Source organism: Amborella trichopoda, chromosome 1, assembly GCF_054954075.1.
Source record: "Amborella trichopoda isolate Santa Cruz 75 chromosome 1, AtrichopodaSantaCruz75HAP2 v2.0, whole genome shotgun sequence".
Taxonomy (NCBI): Eukaryota; Viridiplantae; Streptophyta; class Magnoliopsida; order Amborellales; family Amborellaceae; genus Amborella; species Amborella trichopoda.
This window is the reverse complement of record NC_142336.1, coordinates 55,605,254-55,629,685: the sequence shown is the minus strand read 5'-3', so window position 1 is coordinate 55,629,685 and position 24,432 is coordinate 55,605,254. Positions and strand designations below refer to the sequence as shown.

General features: G+C 33.0%; 1 protein-coding gene across 3 annotated transcripts; it reads right to left on the bottom strand.

Annotated features, from left to right (window-relative positions):
* Positions 1-3,032: 3,032 nt before the first annotated feature.
* LOC18440857 (gamma-glutamyl peptidase 3) lies at positions 3,033-22,608 on the bottom strand. 3 transcript variants are annotated; one of them, XM_020671096.2, is made up of 4 exons: positions 21,989-22,608; positions 10,032-10,187; positions 9,246-9,413; positions 3,033-3,366 (listed from the first exon to the last, which is right to left on the bottom strand). In XM_020671096.2, the coding sequence occupies exons 1-4, from the start codon at positions 22,319-22,321 to the stop codon at positions 3,265-3,267; spliced, it is 759 nt and encodes a 252-aa protein (XP_020526755.1). In that variant the 5' UTR covers positions 22,322-22,608; the 3' UTR covers positions 3,033-3,264. The 3 variants fall into 3 exon arrangements, with proteins under 3 accessions (XP_020526755.1, XP_020526756.1, XP_088701957.1); XM_020671097.2 differs by having other exon boundaries at positions 9,326-9,413; positions 21,989-22,607; XM_088845831.1 differs by lacking the exon at positions 9,246-9,413 and having other exon boundaries at positions 21,989-22,607.
* Between the last annotated feature and the right edge of the window lie 1,824 nt (positions 22,609-24,432).

Here is a 24,432-nt window from a genome sequence, read left to right as displayed (position 1 = left end):
TTCATTTTTTTTCTACAAATCCAAATTACTTGAAATTTGGAACTTGTATACAACTTAGTGAGGCGCATCTAATAAAAATATAAAAAAAATACTTTGCAAAATATAAATTGACCAAAATACCCTAAAAAATTTATGGGGGTATTTTGGTTAATTTATATTTTATCAATTTTTTTTCCATATTTTTATTAGGTGCACCTCACTAAGATGTATACATGCTCCAAATTTTAAATCATTCCGATTAGTAAATAAAAATAAAAAATGAAACACTATCGGGTAACTGTGACCGTACAATGATGTTTGAATGGTGATGAGGGTAGGCGAAATCACTGTTCATTTTTGCCTATAGGTATTTTGTTGTATATATATATATATATATATATATATATATATATATATGGGTGCAGTTTGTATAAAGCCTAGGCTCTAAACAATCAAATTAGAGCCTACCTTCAAATAGTATCGAGAAATGTGGTTTTAATATTGGAAATCGTTGTGATAGCCTTGAAATATATTAATATTTATTTATAAAGTTTAAAGCTTCAAAAATAGTGTAGATCGACAGATCTATGAAAACTTTAAAATCTTGAAAATTGACAGTCCAAAAATGTGTTACAAAATACATTGTTTCCAAAACTTGAAATCTATTTTTTTCTCATGTCCATGCATATTGATGTCGAGATGATCGATTTGAAGATATTTGGGCATCAAAACAACCTCTTCTAGTGAAAATTTTGATATAGGCTCAAATTTGATTGTTTAGAGCCTCGGCTCTATATAAACTTTTTTCTATATATATAGATACTACTGTTACCCCAAGGGCTAACTGGAAGATATGAGCCCGACGCCCCAGATTCTGATCTGACGGTCACGACATAATTTCTTATTTGAATTTTAATTTTTTTTTAACAAATCCAAATCACTGAAAATTTTAGGCATGTGTTTTTCTCGTCAAGCCGCACCTAATAAAAATATAAAAAAAATAATCCGTACAAATAAAATTAACCAAAATACCCCCAAAGTTTTATAGGGGTATTTTGATCATTTTTTTCATGTAACATATTTTTTTGGTATATTTCGAAGATTTACATATTTTTATGAACACACCTAAAATTTCAAGTGATTTGGATTTGTAGAAAAAATATTAAAATTTAAATACTATCAAGGATCCGTGATCGTCAGATTGGCCCAGATTCAATATGGGCCGTTGGGTTCATATCTTCCAGTAGCCATTGGGCTAACATGAAGATTTTCATATATATATATATATATATATATATATATCTCCTATCAGCCCATCGGTTGATAGAACAGTGTAACCTCAACGGCCCAAATAACACATTATTAATGGGTTCATTAACTTATCAAATCACAAATTGTGTGACATTAAAGTTTTGATCCATAGGAGTAATTTAATAAATTTCTCTATGATAAAACCCCGTTTAACAAATTATACAATGTTGCACACAGTGTTTTAAAATCGAAATTGTTGGCGTGGATCATCCCCTCACCGATCCGTATTGGATTACTAAATCTATGACATGGATTGGTCCAAATCAATAAACCAAAATATATTTAAAAACAAAAAACAAAATACAAATTAAAATAGAGGTTTATGAGCGGGGATTTAGGGAGAACTAAAAAAACATTAGAGAAGCTTTAAAAAAATAAATTTTTTTTATTTTTATTTTTTATTTTTTGTGGGGATAGGGATCGATCCATGATCTGAATCGACATTTTCTAATCCGGGTTGCCTGTTTTAAAAACATTATTTCATGCGTCAGGGGATACATCCATCTTAAAGATGGATGCAAATGAGTGGTCCCTCCAAATGAAATTTAAACCAATGATGTAAATATTTTCTTCAAATTTTTTTTAGAATTTTCATTTTTAGTTTTTAAAATTGTTTTTCTTTACAATTTCTAGATATTATATATTTCTTCATAATTAAATCCACAACAGTGTTTGAAAAATCAAACCGGCCTCGGAAACCAGCCAATGGCCGGTTTCGAGTAACCGGTAACCGGTTGGTTCAGTTGGTCAAATTGGGCAGGTCCCGACTGGTCCAAAAAGAGTAAAAAAAAAATAAAAAATAAAAAATAAAATATTTTTAAAAATGAAAAGTATATTTAAATCATGATTAAACAAAATACATCAAAATAAAGTAGAAAATCAATGCAAAAAATATATTTTAAAAAATCCATTTGTGCCTGGGGGTAGTTTTATATTTTTCTAAAAAAGATGGGAAAATTTTTAAGATAAGTGTTCATGGGCAAAACTCTTTACAATCTTTGACCAAATGATAAAAAAAAATCCAAAAACAAATTAAAAATGAACCTCTTATTTTTTGGGAATTTATATAAATTCTTTTGAATTTTTAAAATACCAGTCGGACCACCAAAACGAACCAAAACCGGATTGGCCAATGCTCGATTTTAATTTGACCGGCCGATTCTGAGTTGGACCGCCCGAGTTTGCAAACACTTGAATCGATACACAAAATTTGGGTCGAATCCAATAACTAAAAAGGAAACTTCCACCTCACAATTTGTAATCCACAAAGCATTACCATAAAAGTTCCTTGAGAAGACCCAGACATGTACAGTTTATATTCCTTGATAATATCCGAAAAAATTTATATGAAGGTCCCATATTATAAAAGTAAGGTGCTCCTCAAAACCAAATGAAAAGGTTGTTTTGTTATGCAGATAAACTCTCCAATTGATCATCTCAACTTAAATTATGAATAAAAAAGATTTCAAGTAGGAAAAATAGTGGATCATGTAACCCATTATGTAATTTGTCTATTTTCAAGTTTTTCAGTATTAATAAGTTTGTCCGGCCAGCAGCATTTTCGGAGTTTAGTTTCAGATTTAGGGGTGGAAATAAATTTGCAGGCAATTGTAGTGTCTTCGACAACATAACTGCACTTCTAATAGGAGTTAGGTGTGCCTTTGCTTTGATTGTTTAAAGCTTACATCTTTTAAAAATCCATGACAACAATACATTATTGAAGCACCCTCTCAATAATGTCATTTGACCAAGTTGAACTGATCATACCCATATATAACTGATACAAATAAAAAATAATATACAAAGTTGAACTGATCATACCCATATATAACAGATACAAATAAAAATAATATACAAAGTTGAACTGATCATACACATATATATAGATGCAAATAAAAAATAATATACAAAGTTGAACTGATCATACCCAAATGATCTCAAGCGGGGCTTGAAACTTGTAAATGGGAGACCACCTTATGGATGGCCTTTCAAGAAGGTCTTGCACAACTTTTTTATCACAACTTGTTCCAATTCCCCTTGTTCAAGGCTCTCTATGGTTTCCTTTGCAAACTGAGCCTGCACATGTTTGGTAGAAGAGCGATCAAAGTAACCACCACACACATTGATAGCTGGCAACACCAGGGCTTGGGTTTGGACCCAGCCAGGCCAGTCCCTACACACCCGGCCCTAGGCTTATCTAGGCTGGGCCGGATAGAAGAAAAATAAAACAAAGAGAAAATTAAGGAAAAGAGGGCTGGGCCCGGCCCTTGGGCCACATTTCATGGCTCGTGCCCTAGTCTTTTAGGGCCAGACTGAGGGTCGCACCGAGCCCATTGCCACTTCCATTGAAGCGAGAGGATAGAAGAATCAAGTGTAGCAATTTAAGAGTTAACATAAAAAAAAATTCACCAATAAATTTAATTGCTCATACAAGATAATTGATTTCAAGTTTTGTGGTTTGTACCATTATGTAATCAACACGAGATAAAGGTTACTGATTATCAAGGGAAATTTAGCAATATGTATCTAAGGGAAGAATTACTTAAAACCTTACCCATTGGTTTTGATTGGATTTCATAAAACCCGTCAAAATACACATGATAATTAAGTTAGAGTGGTCAAAAAAAAATGTGAAAATTAAGTTAGAATGGTTGAAAAAATGTGAAATGTTAAACAGTAATAGGTTCGATGTATTGCGATAAATCTCTCATTTGGGTGAGTTTTGTGGTCATAGCTAAAGCTAAGAAATACTATTTATCATGTATTCAACAAAATCATAGCAAAGCTTGGGAAAGAAAATGGAGCTGCGGCTTTCCCATAATGATAATTTGATGGTGCAGCCTATTTTATTACAACATTTTAAGAGATACGGGCTCAACACATGCCATAGTTCCCTCTTTTTTAACAAGTATTTCATAAAGAAGAAAATTGTATGAGGCATGGGTTTTCGAATATAAAAGTGTTGTCCTTGAAAGACCAAAAACATATTGATCATGTATGAAAATGAAAAAAAAAAGGGTTTTAAGTTCGTAAAACAATACATCTTGCAATACAGTATCTGCATTATCATTTTTCAAGTGATTAGATCTGCTTGATCTGTATCATTTTTAGAGCCTTAAAGTTTTGGATTATGTTAGGATACTCATATATGAGCAAGGTTTTAAAATTACCGATGTGGATCGAAATCGCCTAAACCAGATTGAAAATCATTGGAACCGGTCTAATTCCCGCTATATAACGAGAATCGGTTGGGTCCCCCCCTGAACCGCTGGCTCTCACAAGTTCTATTAGTAATCAGCCGATTGTGTTAGGATTGGACCAGATGGTGGGGAGGAACTTTGTCATGTGTATTGAATACGGTTTGAAAGGGGTATCTTTGAAATTTTTTAAAAAGAGGGTCAGTGGCCCTTGGGCTGATTTGGATCCAAAACCCAGATTCTGGACCCCATCCGAATCTGGGTATGGATCCAAGATTTGGATATGATGGATCGGATTTGGATCCAACAAGTTAGATCCAGATCCAAAATTTGGATTCAAATAATAATTCAAATCAGATCCAAGTACAAGTGAATTCTGGACCCTATCCGAATCTTGTATGGATCCAAGATTTGGATCCGATAGATCAAATCTGGATCCAAGTTTTGGATATAATGGGTCGGATCCGGATCCAACATTTGGATCTGAATAATAATTCAGATTGGATCCGAGTACAAGTGGATCCGATCAAATTACTAAAATATTACATATCATTTAATAATAACTTATTATTTTTGTTATATATTATTTTATATTACTCAGGTCTGGATCCATATCCCATGTATATTTTTCGGATCAAAATTTGGATCTGTATCCCATGTATACTTTTTGGATCCAGACCTGATCCGACCCATTCTCCGCCCTATTTGATCCACCCTATATCTTTTTTCTTTTTCCTTATTTCTAAAGTTAGGCCTTACCATTAGCTAGCCAAACAACTCAGGCACACATAGGGTGGCAATGAGGTCGGGTTCAGCTAGACCCGGACCTAAATAGTATTCAAATTCAAAACCTAGACCCAGACCTAACCTTTTGGGTCCAAAATTTGAACACATACTCAGACTCGTCGGGTCCCAGATCTAGTTGGGCTAACATGAAGATTTTCCCTATATATATATATATATATATAGGGTTTGTCTAGAATTAACAACCCCTCAAAATGCAAAAGTTCAAGTTAGAAGGTGTTGTGATCAGTGTATTTATCAAAACCATCATTACTTTTTTATTAAAAAATTATTTAAATAGGTAATTTTACCATTAAACAAGGACAAATTTGAAATTTTTACAAAAGTATAATGGGTGTCATTGTCTTTTAGTTAAAATTTCAATTTTACCCCTTATGGAGATGATAAAAATACCATTTGTCTTGTAGTAATATTTACAAATTTACCCCACAAAAGTAACTTTTTTTAAAAAATAGAAAATAAAATTATAAATCCACCCTTCACAACTCTCTCTATCTTGAACTTTTGTAATTTGAAGGGTTACGAAGTTTAGAATATCCAATATATATATTAACCATCGTATACCCATAAAAGCCCACATCATTCGGATAAGGTACGAGTCTAGACCCAACCTTTTGGGTCCAAAATTAGGACCCATACCCAGAACTAAGGTCGCGTCTACCTATCGGGTCCCGCGTATCGTCAGATCCATTGCCACCACCCAAATTTCAAACCATTTAACTTCATTTGCCATTTCACTGGAAAATTAACTTGAAAATTTTGGGGCGTTGAAATTTTATGGGCCGCCTCCAAAATTTTGCTTCAACCAAAAATAAATTTATTTGCCCAAAGAAATAAATTTTGAGGTCAATAGCGTGGGAAATCTTAAAAAACAAGGACAAATTTGGGCACCATTAGTCCATGTCCCCACTTCAAAATCTGTTTCCATGTTGCTCTATCCATTTGTCTCATTGCAAACATAAACTTATTTTTTAATTTTATTAAAATATGATTTCAAATATATGTTTCTAAATTTTGCATTTATATTTGTATTATTTCTTATACCTTAGATCTATTTATTTGGCAACATATACTTTTTCGCTTTTTTTTAGAAATTGTAACCATGTGGCAAGACTTCATAAATGATTTATTGCTTTTTTAAAAAAAATTCATAAAAATAAAAAAAAGCCCTATAGAATAGCGAAAAGTATGTGGGGTGAGAAAGCAAAATTGATGGAAGATCATAGTTTTTTCTCATATTGCCATTTTGGTTTAATAAAAACTAACTCATTATGAGGGTCATAGCTTTTTCTCTCTCTATTATATCAAAAGGTCCAAACATATCGTATGATTGATTTTTTTTCACTATAAAAATTTGAGTTAGAAAGATCAATTTTATTACAACGAGTTGTAATTTAAATCTTATATTGACCAAATGAATGTAGTGGATAACAATCGCTCAAACATGAGAAGTTCTCAATATTTATGTAGTTTTAGTAAAATAATTAAAAGAATAATGCAATACCATTATTATTTTTCGAAAACCTAAAAACTAGATTTTAATGTAATTGTTGTATTTTTAAAAAGTTTTAATCCCAAATCTTTGCCGATTCGGCCTATTTTTTTATTCGTAATGCCGATTCACCAATCCGACATAGTTTTTTAGGTACCCCATCAAGGTTACTGATCCATTTTTTTAAACCTTGCATATGAGTATTTCCTTAAGGTACTCAACATTTCTAAATATTTCATACCATTATTCCATCATGTAGTAACTTTTGGGTGAGTGTGGTCATTAAAGGCCTTATGAGTGTTTGTAAAATGAAATGATACAATGGAACATGAACTGATAAGGTCATTAAAGGCCTTTTGAGTGCTTGTGGCCTCTCGTAGATCATACTAAGCAAACAGTGTTTGCTGATGCCGGATTGAGCTCGACGAGCTAGGGCAGTCGATTGGAAAAAACCTATGTTACTTAGGCATAAAAAACTATCTGATAAGGGTTATAATAGTAGGTCATCCCCTGATGATATTGGAGTATTCCCGGATGAGTGAGTTGAGAGACTGTGTGACCATTGTGTGTGATGGTAGCCTTCAAAGACAGGAGCCAAAGCCTCACCGGCATGCATAATGATAACCATTTGGGAAAGCGAACCACCTTTTAGGGTGAAGCTTATGTATATGCGGGAGATACCCTTATGTGTTAGATGAGCTGTGGTCACATCAAGTCTAGGTGACCTTGGTGCGTCTCTAAGGGAGAATCTAAAATCCACAAGAATTACGATCCCTTGGCTCATTGGTCAAACTTTGGCGACCCACTAACGAGCCCCTGCATGGATTATAGGTCATGGGAAACACTGGGTCGATTTGATAGAGCAAGTATGGACTGTAGTCCACAATTGAAGTTGGAGTGGCCCAGTGTTTATTTATTTAATTCCTATACCATATGGATCATTTTCTCATCTAATGAATTTAATTATGTTTGTTTTAATGATATATGATTTTTAGAATTATTATTTGAATTTTTCTAGAGCTCTAGATATTTTATTTATCAAATTTGGATTTATAAAAACAGAGATATTGATTTTAGATTGATTTAAATATTCAAATTTGATTTTATGGATTTTTAAAAATCATATAATTAATTTTAATAATTTTAATGTTGCATAGGATATCCAATATGTTAATGGGCTCGTAAAGTATACTTAGGGTGGCACACCCCACCCTAATGAAACTTTCTTTGTGTTAGTTCAAATTTTGGCTTGAAGAGAAAGCTTTGAAGTGTCTTGAAAAGATTTTGCTTTGAGGAAACTTTCAAAGGATTTTTTGAAAGCATGAGAAGGCTGCATAATTTTGGTAAGTGTTATATTATTAATAAAATTATTTTATTTGATTTCTATTGATGAGAAAATGGTTCAAAAATAGGGGATAAAAGTTCTAGCACCTTTCATAATGTCGATGGCCCATTTATGAAATGGAAGATTCAAATCTCTCACCCCACAAGTCACCCAAGATCAATGATTCATATTCAATCGCACAAGAAGAAACAAGCTAAAAAAACCATAATCTTGTTCAAGCACAATAAAAAAGGAATTGATCCCTACCCAAATCTTTACACCTAATTCCCATATCTATCTCTCATATTCTACAAAGGTGGCACGCTCCACTTAGAATATCTCTTTCTCTTTTACAAAAGTTTCTCTCTCTTTCTCAAGAGATCCAAAGGGGGACACCATACTCTCTCGTCTTTGATATCTCTCTCATGGTGGTTCTCTTAACCCTCTCATGATCTCTTATCTCTCATTGGGGTTTTAGATTATAGAGTTTGGTAGGAAAAAAAAATATTTCTCTCAAACTAGGGTGTTAAGGGGATTCACCTAAGGGTTTGAAATTTGTGATAAAGGAGTTTATAGGTCTATTATAGAGCAATGATTGTTTCTTAACTACTACTAAAATGCCACTAAATGTTTTTAAAAATATCCATCATACCACTGTTAATTATAAAAAATGCCCTTGCATTACAAACTAAGGGGCAATGAGTGATCCAACAATATTAAGTATATTAAAGAAATACCAATACTCTTAATCTAACCCATTCATAATTGGGGCTGAAAATAAAAGTACTCTTATTCTAAGCCTTTCATAATTGGGGCTGAAAATAAAATTTCAGGCTAACATAAATATGAAAATTTTACATCTTTTGCGAGGTTTGGTAATGCGCTCCCGTGATTATTTAAGGTTTGACATCTTATATAACATACACACTCTCACAAAATAGGGAAAATTATACTTGATATTCAATTTTATGTTCATAATTGCTAATCCGAAATCCCAATAATCAAGTTAAACGATGGTTCAAGTCCAAGCAATGGAAAAGAGAAAAACCACGTGTTGGATAGCCATAAAAAAATAAAAATAATAATAAATAATAAATAATAAAAATTAAGGATTAAAAAAGGAGTTTTGATTGCATACAGTAATTCCGTTCTGCACAAAAGCATCACTCGTTGTGTCTCTTACAAATTCCTTTGTAAGCTCAGGATGGAATTGCATACCAAGAATATGGTTTCCAATTGAAAACATTTCTACTCCTGTTTTCCTAGAAGATCCAAGAATCAAAGCATCTGGAGGAAGGCACTTAACCTGAAAAACAATTTTGCAAATTTTTAGGAGTACAGGGTACAATCACATGTGGAAAATTTTCAATATGGGCTATAACTACAAGATAAATGCATAATTGAGACACCTAATAATAGTTTGTGAAGAATTAGAATAAAACCTTTATGAACTTCTAACTTGAACCAACAAAAAAAAAACGGAAAGGAGGATTTTGTCAAAATTTAAGATTAGATAAGTGCTTTGCAACGCACATTATTTATTGGCTTTTTTCCATGGGTATTATTGTTCAAAAATTAAAAAATTATATAATAAAGAAATGTCAATGTAAATATCATGTAATTACAAAAATTAATTGCACAGTAACGGTGAGCTCTGGGCCATATAATTTTAAAACCACGGCTCAATATCTCTACCAAAGGTTTCTGGGGGGTTTAAGTGTTCACAGATCAGTTAGATCTTGTCTTTTTTAGGAGTTTCAAATTTCATATTATTTAAATTTACCAATCATACATTTTCTTGTTACGTTTTAAGGTGCGGTTTTACTTTTCATAAAGCTTCGGCCTTTCAAGAACTGCATCGCCATTATAATATGCAACAAGACATTTATTAATCATGTACTTCTGTTCATAAATAGATTGATACCTGATCTTGATGGATCTCAATAACTTTCACTTGTGAAGTTACGTCTAACCCAAAGAGTTCTTTGATTCTCTTTGTATCCAGGTTAATAGTGGATAAACCAATATCCCATCCACTTGGATCTCTTCCTGTTGAACCGCCGAATGCACGAGCCAAAACCTGTTCTCATTATCACAAAATTTAATAGAAGTATTGTTATATAACTTTTGGTTCAAGTATGCTCAGAAGTGTTAGGTTTCGGTGATAATCAAAATCACCACATATATATTTCATTCAAAAATTGAGGGTATCATGAAAAAGAAGGAGGAAAATTTTCGTATAGAACTCTAATTCCTTGCATTATTTCATGTAAGACCATCTTTTCTTTTTGCTTTCAAACACCTTTTAAAGATTTCATCATACCCCATCATCTCTTATCTCCCTCTTTTAGAGAATTTTGATCATAAAAATTAGACTCAACAAATTTTTTTATACCATTTCAATCCAAAAAGTTTTTGGGATGAAATGATATAAAAATATTTGTTAGGCCTAATTTGTATGGTATAAAAGAGGGAGATAAGAGATGAGGGTGTATGATGAAATCCTTAGAGATTTTCTTATGCCGCTTGAAAAAAAAATAGAAAGAGGGTATACCATAAAATAAAATGAGAAATTAAGATTGTATACGAAATTTTCCCAAAGAAAAAATGAGCTTCCTTGGTGAACAATAAAGAAGCCCAAGTGATGTCTATAAAAGATGGCTAAGAAAGATATAATACTCTTTTTGATAGTCACCTCTTTGAGGGTTATGGGAAGGGATCTCCAAGATGGAAATTGGTCTCCAAGAGAGAGACATGGCCTCTGAGAGAGAGGCAGTATTCTCATGAGTTTTGGGTTGGTAATACTTCCACTTTAAGAGAGAGAAAATCTCTCGGTTTGTCTCGTGATTATCTTTCCGGTAGCAATAATGCGATGGGAAAGAAGGTACTGACTGACAGTATCGCTCAGTTGGGAGGGCAAGTTTAGAAGGGAAGATCGGTGATAGTCATTTACGGATGTTTAGATATATGTATTATCTCTTATAACCGAAAACTTTAATCTTCATTGAGATTGTGAATTTCTATTTGTCACGACCGTGGATGTAGCCCTACGTGGTGAACAACGTAAATTATGTGTAGTTGTGGTGTTATTTTTATGTTTTCTTTATTTTTTGCACTTGATTTATAATTGTATTCATCTACTTTGCATTTAACCAATCATGTATACGATCTTGGGTAGGATCCCGGTATTTGGGATTATCTTTGCAGACTAGGGTTCCTGAGAACCCTACAAGAAGCTTATGCATGGTACATGGAGTTTTTTTTTTTTCTTTTTTTCTTTTTTTTTTCAAATGATTAAAAAAAAGAAAAAGCTTGCATAAGGTGTTAACCTAGAAGTAAGGTGCACCTCAAAAACCTATATAAAAAATTTATTATGATGTTGGATTCTTGAATTGATAATCTTGACTTCGAGATGTATGGATATGAATAAAGAAATTTCAAATCCTAAAAATAGTGTATATTATAACATATTATTTAGACCGTCCATTTTAATGATTTTTGAGTCATTAGTTTGATCCGCATTATTTTTGGAACCTTAAAACTTTTATAATTAGGACTAGAAAAATATTTTCAACTCATCATAAAAAATTATTCTGATGTTGGATTCTCGAATTGATCATCTTGATTTTGAGATGTATGGAAATGAATAAAGGAATTTCAAATCCTAAAAATAGTTTATATTATAACATGTTATTTAGACTATCCATTTTTAGGATCTTTGAGTCATTAGTTTGATCCTCATTATTTTTAGAACAATAAATTTTTATAATTAAGACTAGAAAAAGATTTTCAACTCACCATATAAAGTTTCTGGCACAAAAATAGCATAGGGCAATAGAATTTGAAGGTGCAACTTACTTTAATAGGTTAAGGTGGACATCTTATGTAGACGTCACCCAGAAAAAATATTAATAAAAAAGGATTGCAGTTTCTTGTCATTTGTCAGTGATCCAGGCCTGATTTAACTTAAATAGACTCCATATTATGCTCCTGCAGGAGCATATTATATAGTTACTCCGTGAGTTACTTGGGAAGGATTCACTTAACAATTAGTAGATGATTATTTCCATAAAATAAATCTTGAATATTATGTTCTTCAATTCTTAGATCTCACCTCCGAAAATTAGATGGTCTCTTTTCAATCTTGGGATGTTATTTTTTCAAGGAAATACCAAGCTAAATTTTATTTATTTTTATTTTTATTTTTTATGTTGATTGCTAAGTTAAAGAAGTAGATCCCAAAAAATTGGAGTCTTAATGTACTCCAGTCAAGGGTGTAGATCGTCAATATGCTCGCGGAATCATGAAGTCATCTAAATCAAATCGGTTTGATGCTTGAACCATCTGTCGAATATCCTCTCTTGGAAAGATATTTAGTGCTCTAGTGGGAGATTTGATTTAACCCAAAAGCTTCAAAACCATATTTCTTTTCTCCCTTAGATTCATGTAAAGTTTTGATAAAATTTGACGTTGTCTTAGATCAACTCTATAAAAGTTCATTTGGGAGCTAAAGTGTTCTATAATTAAATTTGCCTTTCAAGATTGACTTCAGGCTCACCATTTGATGGATTGTTGTAGGGTTTAGGAGCAAAAAATACTTTTGATGGCATTCAAATATTCGGCTCACAAAAGTCTTAAATCTCTCTTTTCTTGTAAATACAACGAAATACTTTGTTGTGTTTATGTGGCCTTTAATGGCCTTATGAGATATTGTATAAAATATTTTAAACAAATAGAATATAAACTCAGTGGGAGTGTGGTCCTATTGTGGACCATACTAGCAAATATTATTTGTTGATATTCGGACTAGGCTCAACGAGCTAGGCCAGCCGAGATTTAATAAAACCCAAGATTACAGGGCATAGGGATCTAACCGAGAAGGATTTAGTTAGTTAACCCTTGATGAGATCGGTATACGCCTGGATGAGATCCGAGAGACTATCGGTGTATGCCTGGATGAAAGCCGAGGAACCGTATGGCCCTTGCGTGAGATGAATAGCTTTTAGATACAGGGCTAAAACATCATCGTTATATCATCATACGGCATGTACATAAATAGCTGTTTTGAGATTCGCCAATGAGGGTCAAGTATGTACATGTGCGACAGATTACCCCTATGCCCCATAGAGTCATGATTGCATCATAGTCTAGAGGACCGTGATATTTGTCTCTAGGGAAGAACCTGAAATCTATAAACTGGGATTGCATCCCCTAGTCTACTGGCTGACTTTGTTACTCCAATCATAAGTCCCTGCAGTGGACTGTGGGTCATGAGAACTACTGGGTCAGTTTGAGAATGCTAGACGGATCGTGATTGGCAGTTGAAGGTGGTGTGCTCATATAAATTGATAATTTTCTAGATCTAACGGATCTGATTCCCATTAAAATTAATTAATTTTATGTTAAGTGATTTTATACAATGTTTATTTGAATTTTTGTGAATCTTCTTATATTTTATTTTTGTCCCTTGGATTTATAAATTAAAATAAATTAATTTTTCAACATTTTAAATAAAATATAAGATTTAAAAATTCTAAATATAAAATAAAATAATTTCTAAAAGTATATGGGACCTCCCTAAAATATGGGGCCCAAAATTTAAAAACATGAGAATTGGGTGGGCCCACACGTGGCCACCAAAAGGGGTGGCACTCCCCACCCTTTGACATTCCTCCTCTTGTTTTAGTTATAGCCAATTATATGATAAGGTTGACTATTTGAGATATTTACTAAATCTTTGATTCAAGATTAGTTTATCCAACAATTAAGAATGGTTTATATTAAAATATAAACTTTCCTCATTTGATAGCGATATTGATTCAATAATTAAGGATTGGATATATTAAAATAGAAACTTTCTTTATTTGATAGGAATATATGTAGGAAAGTCAGGAAAATGGTCTAGCTCATTTGATGGGAACAGCTGTAAGAAAGGGAGGATAATGCTCTAGCTCATCTCTATATGTAGGAAAGTGAGAAAAAGGGTCTAGCTCATTTGATGGGAATAGCTGTAAGAAAGGGAAGATAATGCTCTAGCTCATCTCTTTAAATCTTGATCGTGGATCAAGCATATGGATGATTCAAATCTCTCACTGCACAAGTCTTTTTAAATCGAGGGTTGAGATTTCACCTGCAAAAATCTCTCAGGATTGAGATTAAATATCTCACCCCACAAATCTCCCTAGATCGGGTGTTGAGATTTCACCTACTAATTGAGGTGAAATGGAGGTCTCCTACCTCATAAAAGTGTATAAGTATTCTCTCCTCTCTTTAAGAATTCTCTCTCTCCCTATCCCAAATTTTACCCCCTCTCTAGATTCTCAAAGGGGAGGCACACCCCAATTTATCTCTCTCTCTCTCTCTCTTAGTTTTTATCTTTGTGTTTTGGGTGGCACGCCTAAGCCTAGTCAAGGTTGTGTCTATTGTGCTATGATACTACTTGTTGTGTGCAAAAGCCCTAAACCCGATGGGTTGATTTTTTGACAAATAAAGTATGATAAATAGATCATGAAATACACATCATAAAAACATAAAGATTTAGGCATCTACAGGCACGGCAAACAAAAATCCACTATACCAATAAAAGTTACATCAAAGATTTTAGAACAAACCTCGACAAAAATCCCAAGTCGAGAAAACCCCTTTGAACAACTTTCCATTCATTCTCTTTACTTCTAACAATATCATTATCGACAACACCCGCTATTCATTCTCTTTACTTCTGGCAATATCATTACCAACTACACCCGATAGAGACACGAGAGCAATGAGAAACTGACTTTTTCTCTAACTAAAAAGAAACCACCCAAAATCTCAATGGGAACCGCTTCTCTATAAGAAACAAACAATAATTAAAAGGGAAACCACCCAAAATATCAATGGGAACCGCTTTTCTATAAGAAACAAACAAACCTTTCAATCTTCGAGAGTCTAAAAGAGGCACCAACACAATGTTTATCTCCATACGAAGCTTTTTTCTCAAAGAAGAAATTGCATCTTATGCACATGAGTCCTATACTAAATAGAAAACTTCCTATTGATGTTACATATCTCTCAAAAGACTAAGAGATAAATCCAAGAGTCCTAATCTTTGTGGATTTTTATTTTCTTTAGGAAACTGATCAATATAAATATCAATCCCACAAAATATGAGAATATCGGAATCCTACATAATATGAGAATATCTCAATCCCACATAATATGGATCAATTTTAATTAATCCCACAAAATATGAGATTTTCTTATGTGAGTGATTTTGGATAGCACCAAATCTAACAATATCTACCTTGATATCAAAATCACCGCTCACCATGCCAACATCCGTTGGATAACTTCATGAATTCTTCATCTTTTGCCAAATAAATTCTTTCATCATTCTTGTTGAAAAATAGTGTTTGCCATCAAATTTCTCCACCTTGAACTTTGCATTCGAAACCTTTACTACCATACTGATAACCCAAACCGAGTTCTGATACCATTTGGGTTCACACAAAAAGGGTTACATCCACGGGCACGGCAAACTGAAATCCATTATTCCAATGAAAGTTACATCAAAGATTTTAAAACAAACCTCAACAAAAAAAAAAACAAGTCGAGCAAACCCTTTTCAATTACTCTCCCTTCTTTCTCTTTACTTTTGACAATATTGACAACACCAAATAAGATATTCAAGAGCAACGAGAAACTGACTTTCTCTCTAACTAAAAGGGCAACAACCCAAAATCTTTATGGAAACCACTTCTCTACCCGAAACAAGCCTCTCAATTTTCGGGAGTCCAAAAGATCTATCATCACAATGTTTTTCTCCATTTGAAGTTCTCTTCTCTCTAAGAGGAAATTGCATCTTATGCACATGAGGCTTTAGCTCCATCTCTCTGTAGAAGAACCACCATTCCCATAAGGTGACCCAAATACGGCACATGAACAAACCTCGGCAAAAGAACCCAAGTTGAGCAAACCCTTTTGAACATTCATTCTTTTTACTTCTGGTAATATCAATACCGACAATACCAGATAAAAATGCAAGAGCAATAAAAAATTGACTCTCTCTCTCTAACTAAAAGAGAAACCACCCAAAATCTCAATGGGAACCTCTTCTCAATCGTCGGGGGACTAAAAGAAGCATCATCACAATGTTTATCTCCATAAGAAGCTTTCTTCTCTTAGAGGAAATTGCATCTTATGCATATGAGGCTCTAGTTCCCTCTCTCTAGATGAACCATCATTCCCATATAGTGACCCAAATAGGGCACACAAATTCTCTGTACTTGGAGTCCATACTAAATAAAAAATTTCATATTGATGTTACATATCTCAAAGGACTAAGAGATAAGTCCGAGAGTCCTAATCTTTTTATATTTCTATTTCCTTTAGGAAACTTATCAATAAAAATCTTAATCTCACAAAATATGAAAATATCTCAATCCCGCAAAATATTAGAATATATCAATCTTATATAATATGAGAATATCTAAATCCCACATAATATGAGAATATCTCAATCCCATATAATATGGATCAATCTTAATCAATCCCACAAAATATGGGATTTTCTTATGTGAATGATTTTGGATAGCATCAAATCTAACAATCTCCACTTTGATTTCAAAATCACCTGCTCACCATGCCAACATCCATTGGATAGCTTCATGGATTATTCATCTTTTGCTAAATAAATTATTTCATCATTATTGCTTAATAATAATGTTTCCCATCAAATTTCTAAACCTCGAACTTTGCATTTGAAACCTTTACTATCATACTGACAACCCAAATCGAGCTCTGATACCATTTAGGTTCACCCCAAAATGGCTACATCCACGGGCACGGCAAATTAAAATCTACTATTCCAATGAAAGTTACATCAAAGATTTTGAAACAGACTTTGACAACAACAAAAAAACAAGTCGAGCAAACATTTTTCAACCACTCTCCCTTCTCTTTATTTCTTGCAATATTGACAATACCAACGCGAGAGCAACGAGAAACTGACTTTCTCTCTAACTAAAAAGAAAACCACCCAAAATCTTCATGGGAACCACTTCTCTACCAAAAACAAGCATCTCAATTTTCGGGAGACTAAAAGAGGCACCGTCATAATGTTTTTTTTATAGGAAGCTCTTTTCTTTCTAAATGGAAATTACATAATATGTACATGAGGCTCTAGCTCCCTCTCTCTCTAGATGAACCATCATTCCCATATGGTGACCCAAATAGGGCACAGGAACAAACCTTGACAAAAAAACCTAAGTCAAGCAAATCCTTTTGAACAACTCTCCATTCATTCTCTTTACTTCTGGCAATATCATTACTGACAATACCAGATAGAGACGTGAGAGCAATAAGAAACTAACTTTATCTCTAACTAAAAAGGAAACCACCCAAAATCTCAATGGGAACTATTTCTCTGTAAGAAACAAACAAGCCTCTCAATCTTCGGGAGTCTAAAAGAGGCATCATCACAAAGCTTATTTCCATATGAAGCTTTTTTCTCTAAGAGTAAATTGCATCTTATGCACAAGAGGCTCTAGCTCCCTCTCTATCGAGAGGAACCACCATTCCCATATGGTGACTCAAATAGGGTACACAAATTCTCTGTACTTTTATCATATATATATATATATATATATATATATATATATATAAGATTATGACTAAATAGAAAACTTCCTATTGATGTAACATATATCTCAAAAGATTAAGAGATAAATTTAAGAGTCCTAATATTTTTGTATTTCTATTTCCTTTAGGAAACTTATCATTATAAATCTCAATCCCACAAAATATGGACATGTCTCAATCCCACAAAATATGAGAATATTTCAATAATATATCAATCCCACATAATATGTATCAATTTTAATCAATCCTACAAAATATGGATCAATTTTAATCAATCCCACAAAATATGGGATTTTTGTATGTGGGTGATTTTGGATAGCGCTAAATCCAACAGTGTCTTAGGTTGTAAGTTGTTTTGGGTGGCACTCCTAAGCCTAAGTTGTGTCTTCGTTTAGGTTGTTAGGTTGTGTCTTCATTTAGGTTGTTAGGTCTTTTGGGTGTCACGCCTAAGCGTAGGTTGTGTCTTTGTGGGTGGCAAAGGGGTAGAACCCCCTTGTTAGTAGATATTTCCCTCTCTCTTGATATTCAACTCTCGTATTCATCTCTCATCTCTCTAATTATCAATCTAAGATGCTTAATCAAGATTCTCTCTAAAAATTAAGCTAAGAGGCTTGATCAAGATTAAACCATTGAGTGAGTTTTTGCTATAGTAGGGAAATCAACAAACCGAATATAGATCCGAGCACCAGAAGGAGGAGACTCGGCGTGGGGTGTACTAAGCTTAGTTGAGGTAATCTCCAGCAATTTTACATTTTTAAATATTTATTTATGTTTTGATCTTCTCTTCCTGTAAAGCAATAAAGCCTAATTTTGTTTGTTGAATAGAGAATTGTATTTGAAGATGCAGCAATTGAGAATGGATTTTATTTTATTTATTTCAAGAGCGATTTAATTGTAATTGGACATTACTGGTGTAGGAATAAAGAATATTTTTTTAAAAGATATACACTCTGCTTTACCACAAAGTCCTTTCAGAGTCACACGATCATTTTTTAAAGTGAATACAAATTATAGTTAACAATAAAAAATAAAAATAAAAAGCAAAATGTACAATTTGCTCCCCTTGGAACACCATAGATAACCTCCATTTTTAGGAGTTCATAATGCAGCCATTAATTTGTAAAAGTACTTTACTATTGAAAAAAGGAAATTTATCAAAATATCCACTTGAGATGAACTATTTAAGATTCTATCTATTTGCAACTATTCCAACTCAAGATCATATGTATTTATGGGTATTTTGAATATACATCAAGCGATAATAAGGTATTAAAATGTTTCTCTTATGATGAATGTGATATACTTCCCTATATAAATATCCCATTTGAAGTTGTATTAAAAGATTCAAATTCACCAAACCAACCACCTAAAGTAGAGGATATTTACTCTTGGCGAAGGCAATGAGGTTCTCCCCAAATGATTGTTTAAAATGAGCAAATCGACCTAACGTCCAGACCCTAGGATCCATGCGTACTTCTATATCAAATGTAAAGGTACAAAATTACTTTCTAAAAACTATACCTATTTAGGGTTGGAAATTTGAATTAAAGGCATCAGTATCTTAGCCCACATAAGCCCCAACAAAAAGAGGGGAGTACCCTACTCGTTCGAGGTAGATCAAGTTACTGAAGTGCCCTAACTTTTTCAAAGTTTCAACTCCTGAATAAGAGTAATTTAGAAAATTTCTTAAAAAATCTATATTTTTTAAGAAGGTAATGGGGTGAAATGAAAATCTAAAACTAAAGCATGTAATTCCAATTGAGATCTTTTGACGAACTTAACAATTTTGATAAAAGTTTTTATTCCATTAAGTAATAAAGAAATAAAAAATTTGAAACGCTGTGGTCTATGCATTCAATGTTTTCACATTTTTGGAATGCGTTTGATAACTTTTTTTAGAATTTCGATTCTCTAAAGCTGGGGATCCTATTTGATACATTGTGGTGCTAGTATTTTTACATGGTTGGCATTGAGAAAGCTAGTATATAATATATATTATTATAATATTATATCTATATAATATTATATAATTGTATATTATTATAATATTATATTATATATAATAGATTATAAAAATATTATATTATATATATATAGTATTGCAATATACAATACAAATATAATAAATATGGAAAAATATGGGATTAGCCCACTAACTCATATGAACATATGAGCCCAACGGCCCAGATTGAATATGGGCCGATCTGACAATCACGGATGTCCGGTAGTGTTTGAATTTTAATTTTTTTTTTACAAATCCAAATCATTTGAAATTTTAAGAGTGTGTTCATCAAAATAGTTGAATCTTCGAAAAATATAAAAAAAAAAATATTTTACATGAAATAAATTGACCAAAATACCCCCGAAAAGTTTTGGGGGTATTTTGGTTATTTTTATGTAAATAAATTTTTTTTATATTTTTATTGGGTGTGTCTTGATGAGAAAAACACATATTTAAATTTCAAGTGATTTTGATTTGTAAAAAAAAAATTAAAATTCAAACACGAAATGATATTATGACCGTCAGATCGACCCATATTCAATCTGGACCGTTGGGCTCATATATTCATATAAACTAGTGAGGTTATCCCAGATTTTTCCAATAAGTATTATTATATTTGTTGATGGTTTGTAGCTTTTTCCAAAAGTGGCAGCACAGACGGTGCCTATGGTATGCCACTTTCTTTAAGGGAATAGTGAAATAGGGAAAAAATAAGTTATAACTTTTCCCAATTTTACTGTTTTCAAACATGTGAAAACTATAGTACAGGAGAAAGTGTGAGACTTTCGTATGTTTTTTCCGTTATCAAATGCCCCTCTTAGAAAGTGCAATTTTGTGCTTTTTCTTTTTTTAAAGCCGAGCCTTACATAAAAAATTTTCTTTTTCCTATTAGTAATCATATTATTTTCCTAGGAATCAAGGTTAAGTGGTTAGTATTTGACTTCAGTAATGGAACATCACAAATTTATGGGTGCAGTTTCCATACGGATGCATCCGTAGGTGAAGAGGTAAGGTGCACCTTCAAATTTTATCATGGTATATAATTTTGATGTAAAATGTTCTTAGGAGTATCTCAAAATCTATTTTTATATCTAATTATAAAATTTTAAATTTCAAAAATGGTTAAAATTAAGTAGATCCATAAACATATGAAAATCTTGAAAAAGGACGGTGTAGATAATATGTTGCAAAATGCACTATTTTTGAAACTTAAAATCTTTTTTTTTTTTCAAAGCCATACATCTCGATGTCGAGATGATCAATCAAAGGGTTTTTCAACATTAAAACTATCTTTTCCGATGGATTTTTGAGGGGCATCCATAGTTCTACATTATAAGGTAGCATCCTTATATGAACTTTTCCCCAAATTTATTCCTATTAATGAACTACCATAGAAAGCACTAAAGCAGCCTCCTCTCTCAAAAAAATAGGTCCACATAAATGATAGTTGCCTAAGAACCGTCCACCTACATAAATACAATTTAACCAAGGGAAAAGTGGCACTTTTATCGTTTTAGGTTGCCAAAGAACCGTCCACCTACATAAATACAATTATAATAACAGCCCTCATTTTTCTTTACCTTTCCTTCTATTTTTTATAAATTGTTTCTAGCCCGGCTGGGCATGGCCTGGCCTTGAGAGTGCTAGGGCCAGGCATGGGCCAAGGATCTTTTCCCCAATTATGGCTTGCCTTGTGCTAGGGCTAAAGCTCGGCCTGAAAGAACTCGGGCCGGGCCTGAGAGAGCTTGGGCCGAGCCTGAGCCTCTTTGGCCCAGCTAGGGCCTAGCCTGGGCTTGGGCCTCTCTGGTCTGGCCTTGGCCTTGGCCAGCCAACCTAGCCCAAGTCAAGCCCGTTGCCAACCCTAATAGGAAAATACTCTATAAGGGTTGTTACCATCAAAGAACCCCAAAATAAATCATCAATACCTCAAGATGTATGCTGATGGGATAGTAGATTTCAAATCATAAAAATTGGTATATCTTGTAACATATCATCTAGAATGTATATTTTAAAAAATGATGTGGATCTACTTTATCTATACCATTTTTAAAAAATGATATGGATCTACTTTATCTATACACATGGGTATGGGAGGGTCTTATAAGATCATTACTCTTCTCAAAATTTTAAATTTTATAATTAAAGTATTTCGAAGTTGGAAAAGCTTCCAATAATGACTAAGAGTAATTTTGTCCTCCTTATAACAGTGGTTAAATGGCATCGCAGGGAGAGAGAGAGATAGTAATAGCAAGACGAACCTGGTGGCCAAAGCATATACCTAGAATCTTCTTCTTCATATGGTGCAAATGTTTTAGGGCCTGGCAAAGTTGAAGGATCCATGGATCGTTGGCATGAGCATCAAATTGACTTCCTGTGACCACAAAGCCTGAGTAGTCATCAATGCCATCCATGAAGGAGAAATCTCCATTAACCACCAGAAAGCTGTCCCATACTTCACCAGCCTCCTTTAGAAACCTTTCAAATATTAGGGTAATGGTTCCATAACGGCTGGTAAATTGTGGGTTTAGAACCCCAGTCACTAGCAAAGCAAATTTCCTAGGGCTTGGATCAAACATCCTTCCCACAACCATTGCAAACCCAAACTCCTTACTGATGTTGTAGAATTAGGTAAATGACTCTCTCTCTCTATCGGGGAGGGGGGGCATTTGGATTAATGTGGCCATGAAGATTTATAAGGTTGTCGCCCCACTCCTTAGTTATAGTGACCACATTGTGGTTTTCATTTTCACGATTAACATTATCTCATTAATACGTTTAAAAAGCTAACTCTTAATTTACTTGAATAAACGAGTAGGGTTATGCATAGATCACTTAATTAAAAAAAAAAAATGACCTTTATAAAAAAAGAGAGAGAGTAAGAAAATAAGGATGAGTTTCGATAATATAGACACCATTGTTGTATGGCCAGTTGTTAGTGGGGTCAACCAACTAAGCATGAATCAAATGAATTTAGGGCATATGGGGTCCACAGTTGGAAACTAATTATTTTGAACGGTAAACTTTATATCTTTTTGCAAGGCGTAAACCATCCAATGGAAATGGTGGTCCTTTCAAAAACATAAAAAATAAAAATAATGGTTGAAATACTTCTTTCAAAAATTATTATTTTTAATTTTTAAAATTTATTTATTTTTATACTCCTTAAAAATTACGGCCAAAATCCATTTTAAAAAAAATTCTCAAGAGGGGCACATTTTTATATAAGAGTATGGAGACTCATACAAACCGTGTCCGTTTTGAAAATAACTACTAGGATTTTAATTTTATTATATTTTTATGGGTAATTTATCAAAATAACTATAAGAGATGAATTATTTAATACTATTGCAATTTGCCACAACTTGAATTCATGCCGAGGTATTTTTTATAAGTATTTTGAAATTAAATAAAATATTTGGTGAGAAGTTAAATTGCTAGTCTCTTGTGGATATTCTAATGAATTCCTCTAATTTTATTAGCATTGGTGGAATTCCATTATCATTAATCATATAATGGACTTGGTTTCAATGCGGCCAAACCCGCACATGTAGAAATACGGGCCTATTAGTAAATCTATTTTTGAGATGGATTTTAAGACTTAAATTTTAAAGACATGTAATTTCGAACATGGAGATCATGAATATGAAAAAAAAATCAAATTTAAAAACTAAAAATAATAATTCTAGTAAGAAAATATTTGGACCGTTAGTTTCCATTGTTTGTAGATGGAACACCTACTTGCATCCATCTTTAAAATGGATGTTTTACACTTTTTGGGCCGCATAAGTGGAAATGCGGTTCAAACCGCATGAAACAATTTTCCTTATATGAATAGATATTGTAACTTCAACAATAGTTGTTATTGATAACTTCAATGATTGCTGATATTGTAACTCCAATAAGGGCAATTCCGAATCTTAGACGTAGTTTGATAAATTTCCCATAAAATTGTATAATATCATAGCATGGATCATAAGGCTTACACAAAACATTATTTCTATTATATAGTGCTTTTATCGATCAATGTCATGCTTTTCTAAATTAAATATGGGACGAAATTTTGAACAGTCAAGAAGCAACACAACTATAAGATAACTACTAACATGAGGATGTTGAAATAAATGAATGGTAACATAAAAAATAATAAAATTCCACTCCTATCGATCACAAGTGCATATTTACCCTAAATGCCCCTGGGAGAGCACACACCACACAAGGTGGCGGCGTAAGGCACCTGTGATTTTGTCAGCACGTTAACACCTGTCTTTGTCAACTCTTTGTCCTTCTGTCTCACATGCAAGCGGTGTTTTAAAGTGGACGTTTCTTCCTAGGTTTAGGGCTCTAGAAACGAGTCCCTCATAAAATCCTTTTCTTTAGATAGATTATGGATCCAATTTTTAAGAAATATATCATATCAACACTCGGATTATCAAAATAATAAATTTGAAAAACTCGAAACAAAATTTTTAAAAATTCTATGGAGACAATATTGAAACCACTCGTTTATGTCCATTTTAAATATTTTTTTTTTTAAAATCGACAACCCAAATCGGGAATTGTCGATTCAAATGAAGAACCGTTTCCTGCCTCGCTCCACCTCACCCCACCCCACAAAACAACAACCACAATTACCAAAAAAAAAAAAAATCTTTTTTTTTTTTTAAGCTTTTCTATATTTTTTTCTTAGATCTCCCTAAATCCC